We start from the raw sequence: 19,145 nt of genomic DNA, 5'->3' as shown, positions 1-19,145 counted from the left end.
GTCCACTCAGGAGCTTTGCTTGCAGAGGCTGTTTCTGAACCTACTTAAAGGAGTCCTTATATCAGGCTGGACTTTTGGCTTTTGTTGCCATCTCTGACTCCCAGCAGTTCCAGAGACTTTAAGGCACTGCAGTCACATCAGATTTACATGGGCCTTTAAAAGTGGAAATAAACGAATGCGCAGACCAGTGTAGTGTGTATTCAATGAGTAACTGCCAACATGAAATAAGTGTTCCCACACAATATAAATAGTAAATCATGTGGTGCTTCCTCAATACAATAGAGTGCATATAACTTTTCGTGCAAACAATACATAATATTCAAATCTATATTGCAGATACTAAACTGAAGTGTCTGTATCTGCATAAACGGTTCCGGCAAAATATATAAAGTGATCCGTGCAAAAAATAATGTTCGTATAGTGATGTCACCATCCAAAGTGCACACATAAAAATGTTCAGATTCTTTCAAAGTGAGAAATTGTCACCATCTGTGACCTCTCACCTCAGGGAAAGACCCCTACAGGCCTAGTCGCACTTCTGGTATTACTCTTTAGGTGTCAGCAGCCGCAGGCTCCTTCTCCTTCAAACACTCAGCAACCATAAGCTTCTCAAAATAAACAGGGAATTCCAATGGATACTTTATAGCTGATCCCCTCCACGCCCCTCCGTAGTACACTGTAGAATGATGAGAAATGAGAACTGTTATATTCTGCCATGTTCTGGTTCTTTCCCTACTTTATTTCCACTGTTGGCATCTGCAATATAGAGTTGAATATTATGTATTGTTTGCACAAATATTTATTTAATTCGGGATTTTCCTAGCTATCATGACGGAAAATCTGAGTTATATGATGACAGGAGGCGAATATCTTGCATTAATCTTTCTTTTTAATGCTCATAGCAGAAAACATAAACATTTGTTTCTTTAAAATTTTGAGAAAAACTTCATAGAACTACATTACCCAGATGCCCCATGGACCCCTCCCCCATGTCCTAGTCTCTATATAAGGGGCTGTCTGGGTCTCCTCCTCCTCTTTCTTCATGCGATGCTGGCAACTCCAAAACTTCAGATAACCTTGCCGTAGTAGACAACACGTTCCACAGTGATCGGGAAACCTGTCTCCGACGCTGGAAGTAGGCCAACCGGGCCTTGTCGACAGTAATACCTGGAGGATGCTCCGACGGTCATAATTGTGCTCAACTGGAACAAAAACAAAATAACCGTCATACTGGAACTCCAGAACCTTTTCTTATCTTCCGCATAGGCGTAGACTCCACCCATCAATAACCTGAAACGAGAAAATATATCGTGATAGGGTGGGTAGGGTGGGAAGATATTCGCCTCCTGTCATATAACTCAGATTTTCCGTCATGATAGCTAGGAAAATCCCGAATTATATATCAGACAGGAGGCTTCATATCTTGCATGTTTAAAGCTAACAGATTTATTATGATACATGCAACAATGTTAAAGTACTGAAGAGGAAACATGACTTTGAGGTCGGAAGTAATAACGTCGAAAAGTCGTTTCTGACGACCAATCCGCCGCTAATAAGAGGTCTGAGAGAGAACCGCCCGATGTGACCACCTTAGTAGCCATGGCCCCTCTGGTGGAATGGGCTCCGAAGAGCGAGATGTCGATCCCAGCCATTTCCATGGCCGTTCTCACCCATCTGGCCAATGATGCTGAAGACACTGGTAGATGGGGTTTTACATAAGAGACCAGTAACTGGGTACAAGTGGGCGACCTCAGGATCGCGGTCCGATGTTCATATTGCTGTAAACATCGCACCACGCAGATGTGTGGGTGGTCAGTGAAGAGGGGGTAGAACACCGACTGTATTCCTGTTTTCGTCCGACGAACCACAGAGAATCTAACTCCTTCTGGCAGGAATTGGCGCCGAGATATGTCTAGAGCTCTAACATCCGAGACCCTTTTTATGGAAATAAGGCATAAAAGGGTAGCGAGTTTGACGGACAGTTTCTTTAGAGAGAGGACCTCATTGTCCCCCCATGAGGTGAAGAGTTGTAGAACCCGAGAGACGTCCCAAGTGGATTGATACCTTGGTCGGGGAGGTCGTTTGAATCTCACTCCCCGTAGCAGTCTACAGACCAGCGGGTGTTTACCCACCGGTGCCGCGTCAACCTGACAGTGATAGGCCGATATGGCAGACCTATAGACATTCAGAGAGCTGTAGGATCTACCTGTCTCGTACGCGTCTGCTAAGTAGTTCACGACCGCAGCTACAGGTGCATGAACGGCATCAATTTGCCGTTGATCACACCAACGAACCCACATGGTCCAGGCAGATCTGTACGCCGACCTAGTCCCGGGGGCCCAGGCCAGGGCGAGGAGATCTCTAGCTGATTGTGAAAAGTTGATGTCCGTGTTTCCGAACCCGATACTAACCATGCTAACAGTGGGAGGTTGTCCTCCAGCAGCAATGGATGGCAACCCATGGACGCGTTTGATAGGAGATGAGGTGAGAAGGGGAGCAATCGGGGATAATCGATTGACATCCCCAGCAGAAGGGGAAACCACGGTTGCGTCGGCCACCAGGGGGTGATCAACACCACCGTCGCCCCTTGAGTCACTACCTGTAGCAGGGTTCTGGTGATCATGTTGAACGGAGGGAACGCATACTGCGTCCCCCTCGTCCAAATTTGTCGGAATGCATCGACTGCCAATGCTTCCGGGTCCGGCCTCCAGCTGTAAAAGCGGAGTAGTTGTCTGTTGAGGCGAGAAGCGAAAAGGTCCGTATGAAAGGGACCCCACATTGTTTGCAGTGTCAGGAAGACTGAACGATCCAGTGCCCAGTCGCTGGAATCCGTCAGATAGCGCGAGTTCCAATCTGCGACTGTGTTGGAAATCCCGGGGAGGTATTCCGCTACCGGGGTGGTATTTATCGACAGACAGAATTGCCAGAATTCTGACGCGATGTCTGCTAATATCTTGGATTTTGTTCCCCCCAAGCGGTTGACATATTGAACCGCTGCTATGTTGTCCATGCGTAAGAGTACGCATTTGTTGGACGTATGTGGGAGAAAACTTTTGATCGCAAAGAATGCTGCCAAAAGTTCCAAAGCATTTATGTGGAGACGAGTTTCCTCCACTGACCATTTCCCCCCGGTTGTGATTTGTCCGCATCGAGCGCCCCAACCTTGGCGACTCGCATCGGATTCTATGATCACATCTGGGTATGAATTGAAAATAGTTCTGCCGTTCCATTCCACTGCGTGGCGAAGCCACCACAGCAATTCCTCCACTGCGTCCGAGTCCAACGAGACTTCGTCTGCGTACCGCAAGCCCTGGCGCAGATGGAGTGTTTTTAGGCGCTGTAGAGCGCGATAGTGTAAGGGTGCTGGGAAGATTGCCTGAATAGACGCCGATAGGAGGCCTACTATCCGAGCAATCAACCGCAGGGATACCTGACCTTTGCGCAACGTGGCTCTGATTTCCTTGCGGATCAGAGCTAGTTTCGCCTTTGGTAACAGGAGCAAAGCCTGTTTGGTGTCTACCAGAAACCCCAAGAATTCCATCTCCTGAGATGGTAGAAGAACGGATTTCTTGTAATTGATGAGGAATCCGAGTTCCCTCAGCAATGACACCGCCCATTGGCTGTGTAGGGTCGCTTGTGTTCTGGAACGTGCCATGATCAGCATGTCGTCTAAGTAGATGATTAGACGTACCCCCCTGCTCCTGAGAGCGGCTACTACTGGTTTGAGTAGTTTGGTGAAGCACCAGGGGGCTGATGACAATCCGAATGGAAGGCAGGTGAACTGCCACATGCGGTCCCGCCACAGGAATCTTAGGAAAGCTTGAGATTCCGTGTGTATAGGGACCGTAAGGTATGCGTCTTTTAGGTCTATTTTTATTAGCCAGTCTCCTGGCCAGAGGAGGTCTCGTAACAGGTGAATACCTTCCATCTTGAAATGGCGGTAGGTCACATGTTGGTTGAGCTCCCTCAGGTTTATGACGGGGCGATAGCCGCCGTCCTTCTTTTTTACTAGAAAAACGTTGCTGACAAAACCAGTTGAGAGGGGATCTACCTCCTGAACCGCTCCTTTGTCTAGCAGGTCCCTGAGTTCCTCGTCTATCAGCCCTATGTTTTGAGTGGAAAAACGAATGGGAGGGGGTATGACATTCATGGTCGGGAGGGACACAAACTCTATCCGGTAACCCGTTACCGTCGAGAGTATCCATGCGTCCGCCGAAATCGTGGACCAGACGTGGGAAAAATACATTAGCCTTCCCCCCACCTGAGTGTGTGGAATCGTATGTAGAAGTAAACTCACCGGTCGGTGGTCTTGACCTGGGGAATCCACGGCCTCCGCGTCCCCTCCAGGGGCGTCCGCGGGGAGGGAAGAAGGGTGGTGGTTGAGCCATGGGCATGGCGTACGATTGTGGTGCAGGAGCATACTGCTGGATTGGTCTTGAATAGGGCCTGTACGAAGCGGCGCGGCCGGTAGATCGCCCTCTGCCTCTACCGGCCTTGCCAAAAACCTTGCCAGGTTGTGATTTTCGTAATGAGGTCTGTGCCTTGTCTAGGCTCGAGAATAAGCTGACAAACTTATTTATGTTCTTTATTAAATCATCTCCGAACAGAAGGCCATCGGCGGATGGTCCCGGTTCGTTTTCAGCAAGATGGCTAAGTTGGGGATCCAACTTCATCAGTATGGAGCGGCGGCGCTCCACTGAGCATGTTGTGTTGGCGGTGCCCAGTAAGCATATAGCACGCTGAGCCCAGCCTCTAAGCTGTGTCAGATCCACGGGTTGGGCAGTTGCTACTGCCTGTTCTGATAAATTCAGAATTTTTGTGAGTGGACCAAGGAGGTCCAATATGCGGTCCTGTATAACTTTGAATGACCGCTCAATGCCTTTTTTAGCGTATTTCCCGAATCTTGTGAGGTACTTTAGCAGTACCGGGTCAATCTCTGGGGTGATAGCCACCTTGCTTGCCACGTGAGGCCTGGGGCATTCTGCTCGCAACTTATTGCGATTTGCCCTATCTAGCGACCTTCTGGTCCATAATTCTAGATATTGTGCCACATGAGGTAGTGGGGTCCAGTCCCCCGAACGAGGGTGAGATATCTCGTCCGGGTTAAACAGGGATTGACCCTGGGCATCTAAGACGGCATTTTGTGTCGCCTCAGCGTTGGTTTCTGCTGTAAACCCCGCCTCCTCCTCGTCATTGCTCATGTCAGAATCAGAGGATTCGGCGTTGCCAGACATGTCAGATTCGTCCTCAGACGTGTCAAAAGAATTAGGTTTGATGCGTCTGGTTGATCCTTGCCCTTTTAAAAACTCCTTGGGGCCCAAGGGTCGAATGTGGCTTGGCCTGTGTGAGGCCTGGCAGGTCTGGTCTGATCCTGCTTGGGGCACATTATAAACTTCCCCTGCCGGGGAGTCGAGGTGCACCGACAGGTGCTTTTGTTTTTGGGATACTTTACCCTTTGTAGGGGGGCACCCTGAGGTAGATGGCCCAGGAATTTGTATGTTGGCATTTGCAGTCAGCGCTGCTTGAATCGATTTTGAGATCAATTCTTGTATCTGGGTTGTGGATAGCAGATGCGCAGCATCCACATCCACCACCTCACTGAGCAGTCCCTCAGTAGCCATTCTGAAATAGCCTGTGTATTATATTTATAATTTTATCCGGAAGTGTCAGGGATAAATCACTGACCCTCCTTCAGGCTAAGTGGGAAAAAACGCTAGGGAGGGGTGAGTTTGCCCAAGTCCTGGCTAAGTCTGGCCAGAGGTAATGAGCGAGTTCTATTCCCCTTTAAAAATACCTGACCGAGGGATTTTTAGGAAAGATGTCAGCAGTCCTGATTAGCAGCGCGCTCCTGTGCTCTCTGCCCGTACAGTGAGAGTCAGGGCTGACGGCGCGTTTGTAACAGCTCCTCGGCCGTAATCTCGCGAGATTACGGCCGGGAGTCTTCTGATAGGACGGCTGACGGTGCAGAGGCGTGGCGTTACGACGCGCGTCGCTCGGCCACGCCCCCGTCCAGGAGAAAGCCCGCGAAGCGCGGTTGGAGTGCAGGAGAAGCGAGGGGGAAGGGAGCTGTGTCCTAATGGATCCTGACTGAGTCTGAGAGACAGTCAGGTTAGTAGACCGATACGAATAGCGGTAGTACCGCACCCTTCCCAAGCCTGCGAATCTATTTACATACCAAACAAACAATATACAGTACAGTACAGTATATGACAATTATCAGTAATAGAATAATTATAACAGATATATGTCAATCATAAATGCATATACTTATCTCTTGCCATGAGCAGAAAGAAAGAGGAGGAGGAGACCCAGACAGCCCCTTATATAGAGACTAGGACATGGGGGAGGGGTCCATGGGGCATCTGGGTAATGTAGTTCTATGAAGTTTTTCTCAAAATTTTAAAGAAACAAATGTTTATGTTTTCTGCTATGAGCATTAAAAAGAAAGATTAATGCAAGATATGAAGCCTCCTGTCTGATATATAATTGAAGTTATATGCACTCTATTGTATTGATGCGCCACATATTTACTATTTAGATTTACATGGGTGTTGTTTCAAACTTGTTATTGGTCCTAGACCTCACTTTAGTGAGTATTTAAACTTTTGAGAGGGAATTTGTAAGTCGGTGTTCTGTTCCCACCATAGTTATACCAGTAACCAAATCGTTTTTCTTTAAATCCTTGTTCGAACTGACTGTTCTTGCCCTCTATCCCATTTTGACGGTTACAATAATCTGTCAAACCATGTGAGAATGTATAGTTTCCCTGGAAAAGGATCCATTTACCATTGGGTAGGTCCCTGTTTCATGGAGCAAATGTCTGGAGCTTTGTGCTTCATTTGTAATGTCTTAATATGAGCATCCAAACTTATGACTTGCATGGGACTGATGTTCATACATGTGCACAGAGCATTCAGGCTGCATGGATGGGACACTGATGTTTTATCCAGTGAGTCTTCAATTGATCATGAATGATGTCTGTCTGTCCCTGCTCTTGATACCATGATAAGCAAGGTCATGGGTGCCCAGAGTGTTGTACTTTGTCTACACACCCACTTCCTCCTTTAGGGGAATCCACTGTCCTTGGATTCTCTTATTTCCCACGTTACATATTTTACCTTTTTAGTATCTCCTCCTGTCCAGAGGGACTTACTGACTTATAATGCCATCCAGGACCAGCTATGGCTATCCCTTACTTGACCTTTTGGCATCCTTCATAGGCACCTGCTACCTTTCAGAGCACTGGCCCTTGTGTTCATCCTAGTGCCCTCTCCTGGCCATTCCTGTTGTGGAATGCTAATTCAACCCCCTCTGAAGAGTTGTTGTTTTTTTCTTTATCGTACACCACGGGACACAGAGCCATTCATTACATAATGGGTTAAGGATCACCAGCGGTGATTGGACACTGGAACAACCAATTGAAGACAGGAAAGCACCTCAGTTTTTTCGCCAGTGTCTAAAGGTGTTGGACACAATAGGATGCTAAAAGGAAAGCTCTGCCAAAGAGACTCTCTGGGGGTAAAAGAGCTATGCCTCCGGACCCACCCAAGACGCCTAAAGTAAATGTAGAGAATGGAGAGATGATGGACAGCCGCACTCGAAAGAACTTCAAAAAAGTTGTCTTTATTAAATAAAAGTCGGCATTCAAAACAAAACACAGCCACAGAGAAGGACAGCCGACATGTTTCGCACTGTATTAGTGCTTAGTCATGGATAATAAGACGCCTAAAGTAGGTCAAAACTGGATGGGATCCGGGCCTCATGCACGAGACGTCACTTGTAATGTCTCTCTTTGGAGGACTGGGCTCTGAGGTCCAGCACTTTCGCTACTTCGCTAAAAGTCTTGGTCAGAGTCAAGGCCCAGGGGAGAGGTATCCTTTAAATAGGAACCGTATCCCTGAAGGTTGGCACACAATGCCCACCGTGAGGGGCGAAGATTGGTACTGTCTGATCTCCGCAGAAATCTGCGGCGTGGATAAGGTAAGAGGTCAGAGTCCTAAAAAATAATTTTTAAGGACCTTTCCTATATTTTAAGTGAAGTGTAACCACTGGGGGGAGTAAAGAGTTGTAAATTCACCACGTGTGTTATGTCAGCTAAGCTAATTTCCCTGCTGCAAAGCCTGGCTTTAGCGTCTCCTCCCTTCTCCTCCCCCTCTCAGAACATTACAGGTGGCACAGAGGTTAGTAATGGGGAACAAACTACACAGGTTTAAACAGCCATTACTATGCCAAGCTAAGGGAGAGCCGGCCTTAGGTGTTCAGGCGACCTGTGCGAGCTAATCCTGTGGCGCCCTCCACCCCATCTTCACCCCTCGCCCCCTGGTCACCTAAACATACACAAAGAGGAAAAAATATTTGTAACAAATTATTTGTTTTAATTTAACTTTACATTACACAGCACCCTGCATCCCTGGACCCCTTTACATTACACAGCACCCTGCATCCCTGGACCCCTTTGCATTACACAGCACCCTGCATCACTGGACCCCTTTAAATTGCACAAAACCCTGCAGCTCTGGACCCCCTGCATGTTACACAGACCCCCCTTCACTGTATCCACCCCTTCAATGCAGACCCCCCCTTCAGTGTAGCCCCCTCGTTCAGTGTAGCCCCCCCTTCAGTACCTCAGATCAGCGCGGCGGCACATGCACTGCAGGTCCCCTCCCCCTTTTTACACAAACAGAGAGGAGGGGGAGGCAGCTTCACTCGGCTGTACCTGTGTGACAAATTCAGGATCAGGCAGCTACAAGGTTTTAGCAGCTCTGTATTAGTGTAACCAACAAGCTCACCAATCACGTGAAGCTGGCAGTAAAGTTGATTTTGTTTTTTACTTTTTCTTTCCAGCTTGGTATGTACATCTTTAAGAGGAAAAATTGGCGTGTTTCATGAAATGGAAGCAAATTTTAAGGTAAGCAAAAATAAAATACACACTCTATATTACAAAAAGTATTGGGACACCTGCCTTTACATGAACTTTAATGGCATCCCAGTCTTAGTCCGCAGGGTTCAATAGCGAGTTGGCCCACCCTTTGCAGCTATAACAGCTTCAACTCTTTTGGAAAGGCTGTCCACAAGGTTTAGGAGTTTGTCTATGGGAAGGTTTGACCATTCTTCCAGAAGCGCATTTGTGAGGTCAGGCACTGATATTGACAAGAAGGCCTGGCTGGCAGTCGATCTTTTAACTCAAAGATGCTCCATCAGGTTGAGGTCAGGACTCTGTGCAGGCCAGTCAAGTTCCTCCACCCCAAACGCACTGATCCGTGTCTTTATGGGCCTTGCTTTGTGCACTGGTGCTCAGTCATGTTGGAATAGGAAGGGCCATCTCCAAGCTGTTCCCACAAAGTTGGGAGCATAAAATTGTCCAAAATGTCTTGGTATGCTGACGCCTTAAGAGTTCCCTTCACTGGATCTAAGGAGCCAAGCCCAACCCCTGATAAACCACCCCACACCATAATCCCCCCTCCACCAAATGATTTGGACCAGTGCACAAAGCAAGGTCCATAAAGACATGAATGAGTGAGTTTGGGGTGGAGGAACTTTATTTCCCAAGTAAGCACTGTCAACCATAAAATTTTATTTGTATTTGCATACTGGTGTGGGATATACTTTAGACACCTCGGCACCTGGAAAAAACGCATGGCCTCATGTACACTACTGCTGCTAAACGGACAATTAGAAGTGGGACATTTTTTTTTAACTGCTCCTGAACTCTACTCTGTTATCTTATCAGTACATGTACACAGGGTCATTTCTAGGCAGTTGTTTAGAGGCTATTTTTGGAACGCAAAACAATGGGTTTAGAAGCTGAGTTTAGAGGCATTTCAAACGCATCGAAACGTGGTAACTCGCGTTTAGCCGAGTTTTGTTTACAGGCGTTTTATATTTTTTTAACGCTTTTAACCGTAAACGTGGCTAAACGCGGCATGTAAATGCGGCAAAATGGCTGTTTTAAACGTGGGTTACTATTAGGAGAGGTTGTAAAATCATCAGGTGTATATGAAGCCTTGCAGTGTCGTGACAACGGTGTCTGAGGACTTTTTGGCGAGTACACTTTAATTTTATAGAGTATATAAAATGATAAAATATGACGTGAAAGGAATAATCCTGTTTTGTTCTGCTCTGGTCTTAAGTAAATTAGCCCAGCTGTCTATACAAATGTAGCAAGCATGCACAGTATAGGCCTCTAATTCTTTAGTAATATATATATCATTTTTTTTTTTTACAGACACTTTCTCGCGCTTTGGTGAATATTGGAACCAGCCTCACTCATAATAAGGATGTTAGAGACTTCTTCATTGATCTTGTGGAAAAGGTATTAACGCATTTCCTGCCACTTGCGCCTGCCTGTCTTTATAGCCCACTCTTTGATGTTTATACTGTGTAATTTGTCTTGTGCAAAATGTATCATAACTTTTCTAACTGACTTGTTTTCCATAAGGTTACATGTTCGGAGGAAGACCATGCCCTGTGTATTTTTGTAATTTTGTGGTTAAAGCAAAGAGAATTCTGTTGCTCAACCTTTATGGATTGAGATATAAGCTCCAACCAGCAAGTAGCCATTTTGTTTATGTAGTTATGATTTCAAATGTGCAGACAGACGTACTGATAAGCTTTGGCTGTTGATTGAAGTGCCAAGAGGTGACTTGTATGGAGTAAGCAGTTGTAGGGTTAATAGCCCATTTCACTTGTCTTCAGCACAGTTGACCTATATGATAACATTTAAAGTGGATGTAAACCCACTCTTATCCTTTCTAAACTACTGCCATAGTGCTGATCTATAAGGATACAGATGCCTCCTGCATGTATCCTTGCCTGTCAAATGTCTTCCCTCTGTCTGTTATGAGAACTGAAAAACTGCAGATTCTGTGGGTGGGTTGTTGTCTGGAGTTTGGTGGGTGGAGTCGTGATGTCAGACTCCCCACCCACCTCTACACTCCCCTTGTCAACATGCATTTTCTCTTGTGTATTCCATACACTAAATTCTGCTATGATCGCAAACATCCAGTCAAAATCCAGAAAAGTAACCACATGACTTCAGAAAAGGAGTGGGGGTGGGAATTACAAAATAATGCCTGCCTCAGGCTCGTGCATGAGATATGTAAATAACCTGTCACTCACAGCAAGGGGGAGGATTTGACAGTTTTTCTCTGTTTGTCAAGATTTATCTCACTGAACAATAAAAGAGGATCGCTCAGCGCTGGATTAACTCTGTGTGGCAAGACTGGGCACAGATGATAGGAAATCGTATACTCTAAATTGTGCCAGCAAAATAAAACAAAATTGAGTTTTCATCCACTTTTTAAGTATTCAAATTCTCTATTATATTTTTATCTCCAGTTAGCGTGATAGCGTTTTTGTCGCACTTGTTGATCCTGTTTGGTGAGCTGACCAATGGCTTTTGTTCAGTGTACCTTGTATATCAGAGTATCTCAAAGAACTGTTCTTGTTACTCCTAGTAGTTCGATTTTATTTTCATTCTTTATCACTACATTTAACCGCTTGCTTCCTGCCAAATGACCATATACGTCCTGTTTGAAAAGGAATACTTTTGCTAGCTACCATAACCCCGGTATACTCTTCAAGAGCCGGCGGTTCTTTTTCAGATAAAAGTGGTCTCTGCAGCAGATTCACAGCAAGATCACTTTCATCGGTGGTGGGAGAGGGGCAACCCCCCCCCCCCTCCCGCCGTGATTCGTGCCCTCCGCGATTCGTTGTCCTCCGCACGCTTACTGTGGCCGTCAAGGTGATTGTATCCTCTTCCTAGCCTCACATGGAGACGAGTGAGGGGCAGAAGGCCCCCACCCGTCTCCAAGTCATTGCACTTCCGTCCATAGCTCTTAAAGGGCCATTTTATTATATATAAAAAAAAAAAAAAGATTATTGCATTTTCGTGTAAATATGAGATCTGAGGTCTTTTTGAGCCCAGATCTCATATTTAAGAGGACCTGTCATGCTTTTCAGGACAAAAAAGTGTGCGGTATACGCCGATAAATACGGTAAGTGTCATGATATACCCAACCAACCTGCTCTCTTCAGTCCTCCTGCTCTCTAGCTCCCTTGTCACCTCCTCCCATGCTCACCTCCAGGACTTCTCTAGAGCTTCTATCCTTTTGGAACTCCCTATCCCAATCTGTCAGAATGTCCCCATATCTATCCATCTTTAGACGATCCGTGAAAACCCTTCTCTAAAGAAACCTATCCTGCTTCTAACTAATACACTGTTTTATTCCTCCATCAGCCCCTCCCCCACAGCTGTTACCTTTTTGTATTAATTGACCCTCCCTTTTTAGATTGTAAGCTCTAATGAGCAGGGCCCTCTGATTCCAAATTGTAATGTAACTGTAATGTCTGCCTTTATTTTGTTAAGCGCTGCGCAAACTGTTGGCACTATATAAATCCTGAATAATAATAATACCCTTGGCTAAGAATAGATGTCACATTGAAAACTATCTTTTTTAATGAAGGTTTTCACGTTTCCATTGTATACTTGTCACCAAGTTTTGTGTAACCACAGTAGGGTAGATATTCAACCTGCACTCATCCTTTACTCATATTAGTATCTCTCGTAAACAAATGTTTTTCATTTAAAATTTAGTGTGAAATTTAGGAGCTGTGATTGAAAATGTTCCCTGTTAAGGTTTAGGCTCCTGGGCTCTCTATGATTCTGACTTCACTACCTCCTAAAGCCAGCCATAGATTTTCTTTGCTGCAACCATGGGTTGTCGGTCTGTGCCGATGAGGGAATCCCTTCCGCTGTGCTATTGTGTTCCCCCAGTAGAGGTGGGTGAGCCTTCCCAGCCAGGAGAGCACACAGTAATTATTGCTAGAAGCTATAGCCACTGCAAATTATCGCATGAAAAATCCAACAGGCTGGTTGTACCCAAGTTGATCGATCAACTTGGATATAATCCGCCAGCTCATACATGGTTCAATTCTCGGCCAGTCCCCGCTGAACCAGCTGAGGTTAAAATCGTCTATGACCTGATACAAGCCAAAAAAGTCTAAGCATGTTTGCTGAGCTGCTTCTTTCTGCACACCATTGCACATGTATGGTGTAAATGAGGCACCCAGAAAACAATTGTATTTTTTGCACACTGTTCACACATGTGTGGTTAGTTTGTAGAATAATACAGCTCAAGAGATGTGGTGTCAACAAGCCCTAAAAAGAACCTACCGTATATACTCGAGTATAAGCCAAGTTTTTCAGCACATTTTTTTATTTATTTTTTTTGTGCTGAAAATGCCCCCCTCGGCTTATACTCGAGTCACCTTTTTGCGCCTGATCTCCCGGACTTTGGGGACCCGGTGCTGGCCGTAGGTCCCCTGGACCCCAAACTTGGCACACATGCATCCTCTACAAATGTGAAAAGTTTGTTGGCCGGGGAGCACCGTTTTTTTCCCCCAAAGCTGGGCTTTCATAGACTCCCATGTTAAACGGTCATTTCTCCGGTGACTTTGGAGACCCTGTACCGGCCGGTCGCAGGCCCCCTGGACCCGGAACTTGACACACATGTAGCACCGATTTTTCAAAGCCAGGCACCCCTTCCAAAAGCTCCAATGTTAAACGTCAGTCTAGTCATGGGCACAGTGAGGCATGCAGATGGACACCCTAGGCTTATACTCAAGTCAATACGTTTTTCCCAGTTTTTTTGTGGTAAAATTAGGTCCCTCGGCTTATATTTGTGTCGCCTTATACTCCAGTATATACGGTACGTGCTTGTTCCAGGTTAGTGACTTATGAGGAAGTGCAGGCGGAATCGGCTTTGGTATCTGCATCCTTTTTTAAAACAAGAATCAGCAATGGTAGAGCCTCCCATATTTCTCCCCTTCCTGGTACTGTTTACATGTGTTGTGTGTTAATAAAACATCTGATTGATTGGATTTTGTCCTGTTTTTTATCTAGTTTATAAATGGTACCGTTGTAATAAATAACAGTCATCTTTCCTTTCTTTTTTTACTTTCATGCAGTTTATAGAGCCCTGTAAAGCTGCTAACTGGGCTTTTTCGGATGTTCAACTGTTTCTCACTCAGTACACAGCATCTGCTCGTGCTCTTGACGCCTTCAAGTGAGTGTTTTATTGGTCTCCCTGCTGTCACTGTTACATCCTGTTCCACCATGTCCTTATCCTCACAACTATCTTCATGTATGTCTTTTCTTCCTGGTCAATCTGTCATAACCTTTCTACTTTTTCTTGCTGTTTTGTTCAGTTTCTTCTCCTTTTTTTTATTTTTTTATTTCTTTTGACTCTACCTTACCTGATTGAGATAGATGTGCATTGAGACATCATGACTGCATATATTGCTGTTATACTGTATGTGTCCAGAAAATTTTATATATGTTCCGTGAAAAACACATGCACATTACTAAATCTCATCCTCCTAGGTTTATGTCTGATAGTAAAGCCACCTTTTTAATTTTATTAACCACTTCTCTACCGGGCCAATTCTGGCACTTCTCTCCTTCATGTAAAAATCATAATTTTTTTGCTAGAAAATTACTTAGAACCCCCAAACATATTTTATATATATTTATATATATATATATATATATATATATATATATATATATATATATATATATATATATATATATATATATATATATATATATAAAATTTAGCAGATACCTTAGGGAATAAAGTGGCGGTCGTTGCAACTTTTTATCTCACACGTTATTTGCGCAATAATTTGTCAAACACTATTTTTTTTTTTTTTTTAAATGGTTTCATGAATTAAAAAATAACAAAACGGTAACATTGGCCCAATTTTTTTTGTATAATGTGATGTGAAAGATGTTGTTACGCCTGAGGAAATAGATACCTAACTTGTCACGCTTTAAAATTGTGCACACTCATGGAATGGCACCAAACTTCGGTTTTTAAAAATCTCCATAGGCGACGCTTTATTTTTTTTTACAGTTTACCAGTTTAGAGTTAGAGGAGGTCTAGTGCTAGAATTGTTGTACGCGCTCTAACGCACGCGGCAATACCTTACATGTGTGGTTTGAACACCGTTTACATATGTGGGCGGGACTTGCGTGTGTGTTCGCTTGTGAGCGCAAGCTACCTGGGACAGTGGCATTTTTTATTTTTCATTTTTTTTATCACTTTTATTCCTATTACAAGGAATTTAAACATTCCTTGTAATAGGAATTGTTAGTGACAGGTCCTCTTTATGGAGAGATGCGGGGTCAATAAGACCCCACATCTCTCCTCCAGGCTGTAAAGCATGAGATCGGGGAAAAAAAATTCACGATCTCATGCTGACAGCCGCGATCGCGGCTTTGTTTACTTCCGGATACCCAGGCGTGACGTCATAACGTTGCGCCCGGGTCATAGAGATGAAATCTCTATGGTCCTTATCCAGCGCTGGTGGATTCGTTCTCCGGGCCCCCAATGGCACGGGAGAGCCCCGGAGAAGCACTGGATGGCGGCGGGAGGGGGGTGTCCCCTCCTGTTGCCTATAAGAATGATCCAGCGGTGGAACTGCCGCTATGATTGTTCTTATGGTGCGCAGAATCGCCGGCAGAAAACTAGGATATCTGAATGATGCCTGTAGCTGCAGGCATTATTCAGATACCCCCCCTAAAGTCCAGGACGTCATATGGCGTCCAGCGGTAGGGAAGTGGTTAAAATAACACATGGTATACATGCCTGCTCTGTGCAATGGTTTTGCACAGAGCAGCCCCGATTCTCTTCTTTTGGGGTCTCCCGCTTCCTATAAGGGTACTCGTGCATGCTCGATCCTGTGTCGGGCTGTTTGCGTCTGTTCAGACACACAACCTAGCTCTGCCCTGCCCTAGGTCTCTGCTTACAGGTTTTGACTGACAGCAGCAGGATCCTTTAGCCCAGTGGTCACCAACCCTGTCCTCAGGGCCCACTAACAGGCCAGGTTTGCAAGATAACTGAAATACATCACAGGGGATATAATTTGCTGCTCAGTGATTGCAGTATTCTAGTCTGCATCTCCCCAAGGTAATACATAAAACCTGGCCTGTTGGTGGGCCCTGAGGACAGGGTTGATGACCACTGCTTTAGCCAAGCCTGTGAGAGCCAAGAGAGCTGATGCTGCAGATGTGCACAGTACTGGACTGAGTTTAGGCTGAGGTAAGTAGTTTAGTGTGTGAGGGGGGAGAGCCGCATGTATAAATGTTTTGTACCTTAATGCAGAGAATGCATTAAAGTTGTTATAAAGGCTCAAGGTTTTTTACCTTCCTGCATTCCATGAAAGAAGGTAAAAAGCCTGTGTGCAGCACCCGCCAAGCCCCCCTTACACTTACCTGAGCACTATCACGATCCAGCGATGTGCAAGACAACCTTGGCTCTTGGGGGGGATTCTCACTCCTCACTGCCTGAGACAGTAGCAGGAGCCAATTGCTTCCACTGCTGTCAATCACAGCCAATGAGCAGAGGGGAGGGGTAAGGACCGAGCCACGGCTCTATGTGTGAATGGACATGTAGAACAGCGGCTCAGGAGTGCCACTGCTCGGTTGCCTCACAGAAAGCTGCTTGCTCTGGGGGGCACTCAGCAGGGGCCTGGAGCACCGCCAGGGAACCCCAAAAAAAGAGGAGGATCCAAGGTGCTCTGTGAAAAACCACTTCACAGAGCAGGTAAGTATGACATGTTTGTGATTACAAAAACAACAAGCCTTTACTATAACTTTTAAGGTAAATACGTTTTGTTTTGTTTTTCTTTTTATAACCACTTAAGACCCGGACCAAAATACAGCTTAAGGACCAGGCCCCTTTTTGCAAATCGGGACTGCGTCGCTTTAACTCACAATTGCGCGATCGTGCGACGTGGCTCCCAAACAAAATTGGCGTACTTTTTTTCCCACAAATAGAGCTTTCTTTTGATGGTATTTGATCACCTCTGCGGTTTTTATTTTTTGCGCTATAAACAAAAATAGAGCGACAATTTAAAAAAAAATGCAATATTTTTTACTTTTTGCTATAATAAATATCGCCCAAAAATATGTAATTTTTTTTTTCCTCAGTTTAGGCCGATACGTATTCTTCTACCTAATTTTGGTACAAAAAATCGCAATAAGCGTTTATGGGTTGGTTTGCGCAAAATTTATAGCGTTTACAAAATAGGGGATAGTTTTATTGCATTTTTATCAATTATTTTTTTTTTTTTTACTACTAATGGCGGCGATCAGTGATTTTTTTTTTTTTTGTGACTGCGACATTATGGCGGACACTTCGGACAATTTTGACACATTTTTTGGACCATTTGTAATTTTCACAGCAAAAAATGCATTTAAAATGCATTGTTTATTGTGAAAATGACAATTGCAGTTTGGGAGTTAACCACAGGGGGCGCTGATGGGGTTATGTGTGACCTGAAGTGTGTTTACAACTGTAGGGGGGTGTGGCTGTAGGTGTGACGTCATCGATTGTGTCCCCCCTATAAAAGGGATGACATGATCGATGCTGCCGCCACAGTGAAGAATGGGGAAGCCGTGTTTACACACGGCTCTCCCCGTTCTTAAGCTCCGGGGACCGATCGTGGGACTCCAGCGGCGATCAGGTCTGCGAGTCCCGCGGTCCCGGAGCTTCGGACCGGGTCGCGGGAGCGCGACCCACGGCTGGGTACTTGTACAGGATGTACGTGGATGTGCCCAGCCGTGCCATTCTTCCGACGTATATGTGCAGGAGGCGGTCCTTAAGTGGTTAAGTTTCATATTCACGAATAATAAAAGGCATTGTTATGGTTACTGAACATTAGATGCCAGGCACATGGTCCCCTGGTCTGGCTGTTTTCTACCAAGTTGGGTGACAATCTAATATCTACGGGACGGCCTCATATAATCCTGGATGACAGGTCCTGGGGAATAAAAGGATTGTTTCACCCTAAATATGGGGGCATGCTGTTTATCATGCTTTATGATTTGCTCCACTCTCTGATGCCTGTGACCATATCGCTATACAAATGCAGTATTAAACTAACCTGCCTCTGCAGATTGTAAGACCTTTGCTAGCCTACAGCCTGTAAATTGTATGTAAAGATCATGAGCCATGTCTGTATTTACGGCATGCTCCACTAACAGTGTCCAGGATCCTTCTAGTGTGTAATGAGTAAAGATACGTCACAGCACTCACAGATGCTGAAGTATGCAATGTTTTAACTTGACTCTCTGTGAGGCCTATGCTTTGTTGATCTTGAGTTTGAGACATTTGGCTTAATACGCCTTATCTGTGTCAGAGATCACTTGGCAGCAGCAAATTATGCTGAGCTTTTTTCATGGCTTTTTGCACAGTCTCTTATGATCAGTAAGTTTCTATTTTAAAATGCGAATCGTAGACAACAATGGAGGATTTGAAAGTGCAGATGTTGCTCTTAACACCAATAGCACGCCAAGTGTCATGTTTTATTAGGAAGGAGAAAAAAATGAATGCAGGCATGTGGTTAGTTGATATGGACAGCATCTCTGCTTTTCACACCCCTGTTAAGTAGCAGCGTTTCTCAACCTTTTTACCGTCGAGGAACCCTGGGGATAAAGTCTGAAATCTCAGGGAACCCCTGAAATAATTTTCATATTGACAGGTCACGGAAGAGCCGCAAGCTGTAGATATAACATTTTTTTTTTTAATGACATTAAATAATAGATTATTAAAACGTACCTGTTTAATGTGAAACTTGTACTTGTTTTTTTCTGCACATATGCTCGATTCTGGGTCCAACTTGATAGCCGTGTACAGGGCGTCAGCAGCAGGGTAAGGTACAGGGGGCAAGCGGAGCACAGCACTTGAGACAGGAGGGCACATGGGCGGGGAGCAGGGCACATGGGCGGGAGATTACAGTGTCCCAAAATATTGCTTCATGGAGTTCAGTCTGCAGATACTCTTTGTTACACCAGTCTGCAGATACCCTTTTTTACACCACATTACACAAACATCAAGTATTTTTTTAATGACTGCATTTTAGACAATGCATCTGTTGTAACAGATGCATTGTCTAAAATTCAGTCATTAAAAAAAATACTTGATGTTTGTCCCTTGCTGTAACTAAAAGTTAATAAAAGAGGTGAAACGGTGCCCTTTTTAATTCCATGATTTAGGACTAGGCCAGGATGATGCCCTCTGGCATTTGCAGTTGTAGAGAATCTTGAGGGACTGACGATAGAATGTTGCTTCCGAAAT

At 45.0% G+C, this 19,145-nt stretch overlaps 1 protein-coding gene across 2 annotated transcripts in view; it reads left to right on the top strand.

Annotated features, from left to right (window-relative positions):
* The window catches only part of LOC120917537 (FGF1 intracellular binding protein), a 52,386-nt gene that overhangs the window by 26,609 nt on the left and 6,632 nt on the right, over positions 1-19,145 (top strand). For both annotated transcript variants that reach the window (XM_040328903.1, XM_040328904.1), the window contains exons 8-10: positions 8,845-8,908; positions 10,226-10,312; positions 13,969-14,066. In XM_040328903.1, the coding sequence (XP_040184837.1) occupies positions 8,845-8,908; positions 10,226-10,312; positions 13,969-14,066 (249 nt within the window). The remainder of the gene's footprint in view (positions 1-8,844; positions 8,909-10,225; positions 10,313-13,968; positions 14,067-19,145) is intronic.

The sequence above is a fragment of the Rana temporaria genome, chromosome 11 (assembly GCF_905171775.1).
Source record: "Rana temporaria chromosome 11, aRanTem1.1, whole genome shotgun sequence".
NCBI lineage: Eukaryota > Metazoa > Chordata > Amphibia > Anura > Ranidae > Rana > Rana temporaria.
Note: the sequence above shows the minus strand (reverse complement) of the source record. Positions and strands in the feature narration are given on the sequence as shown.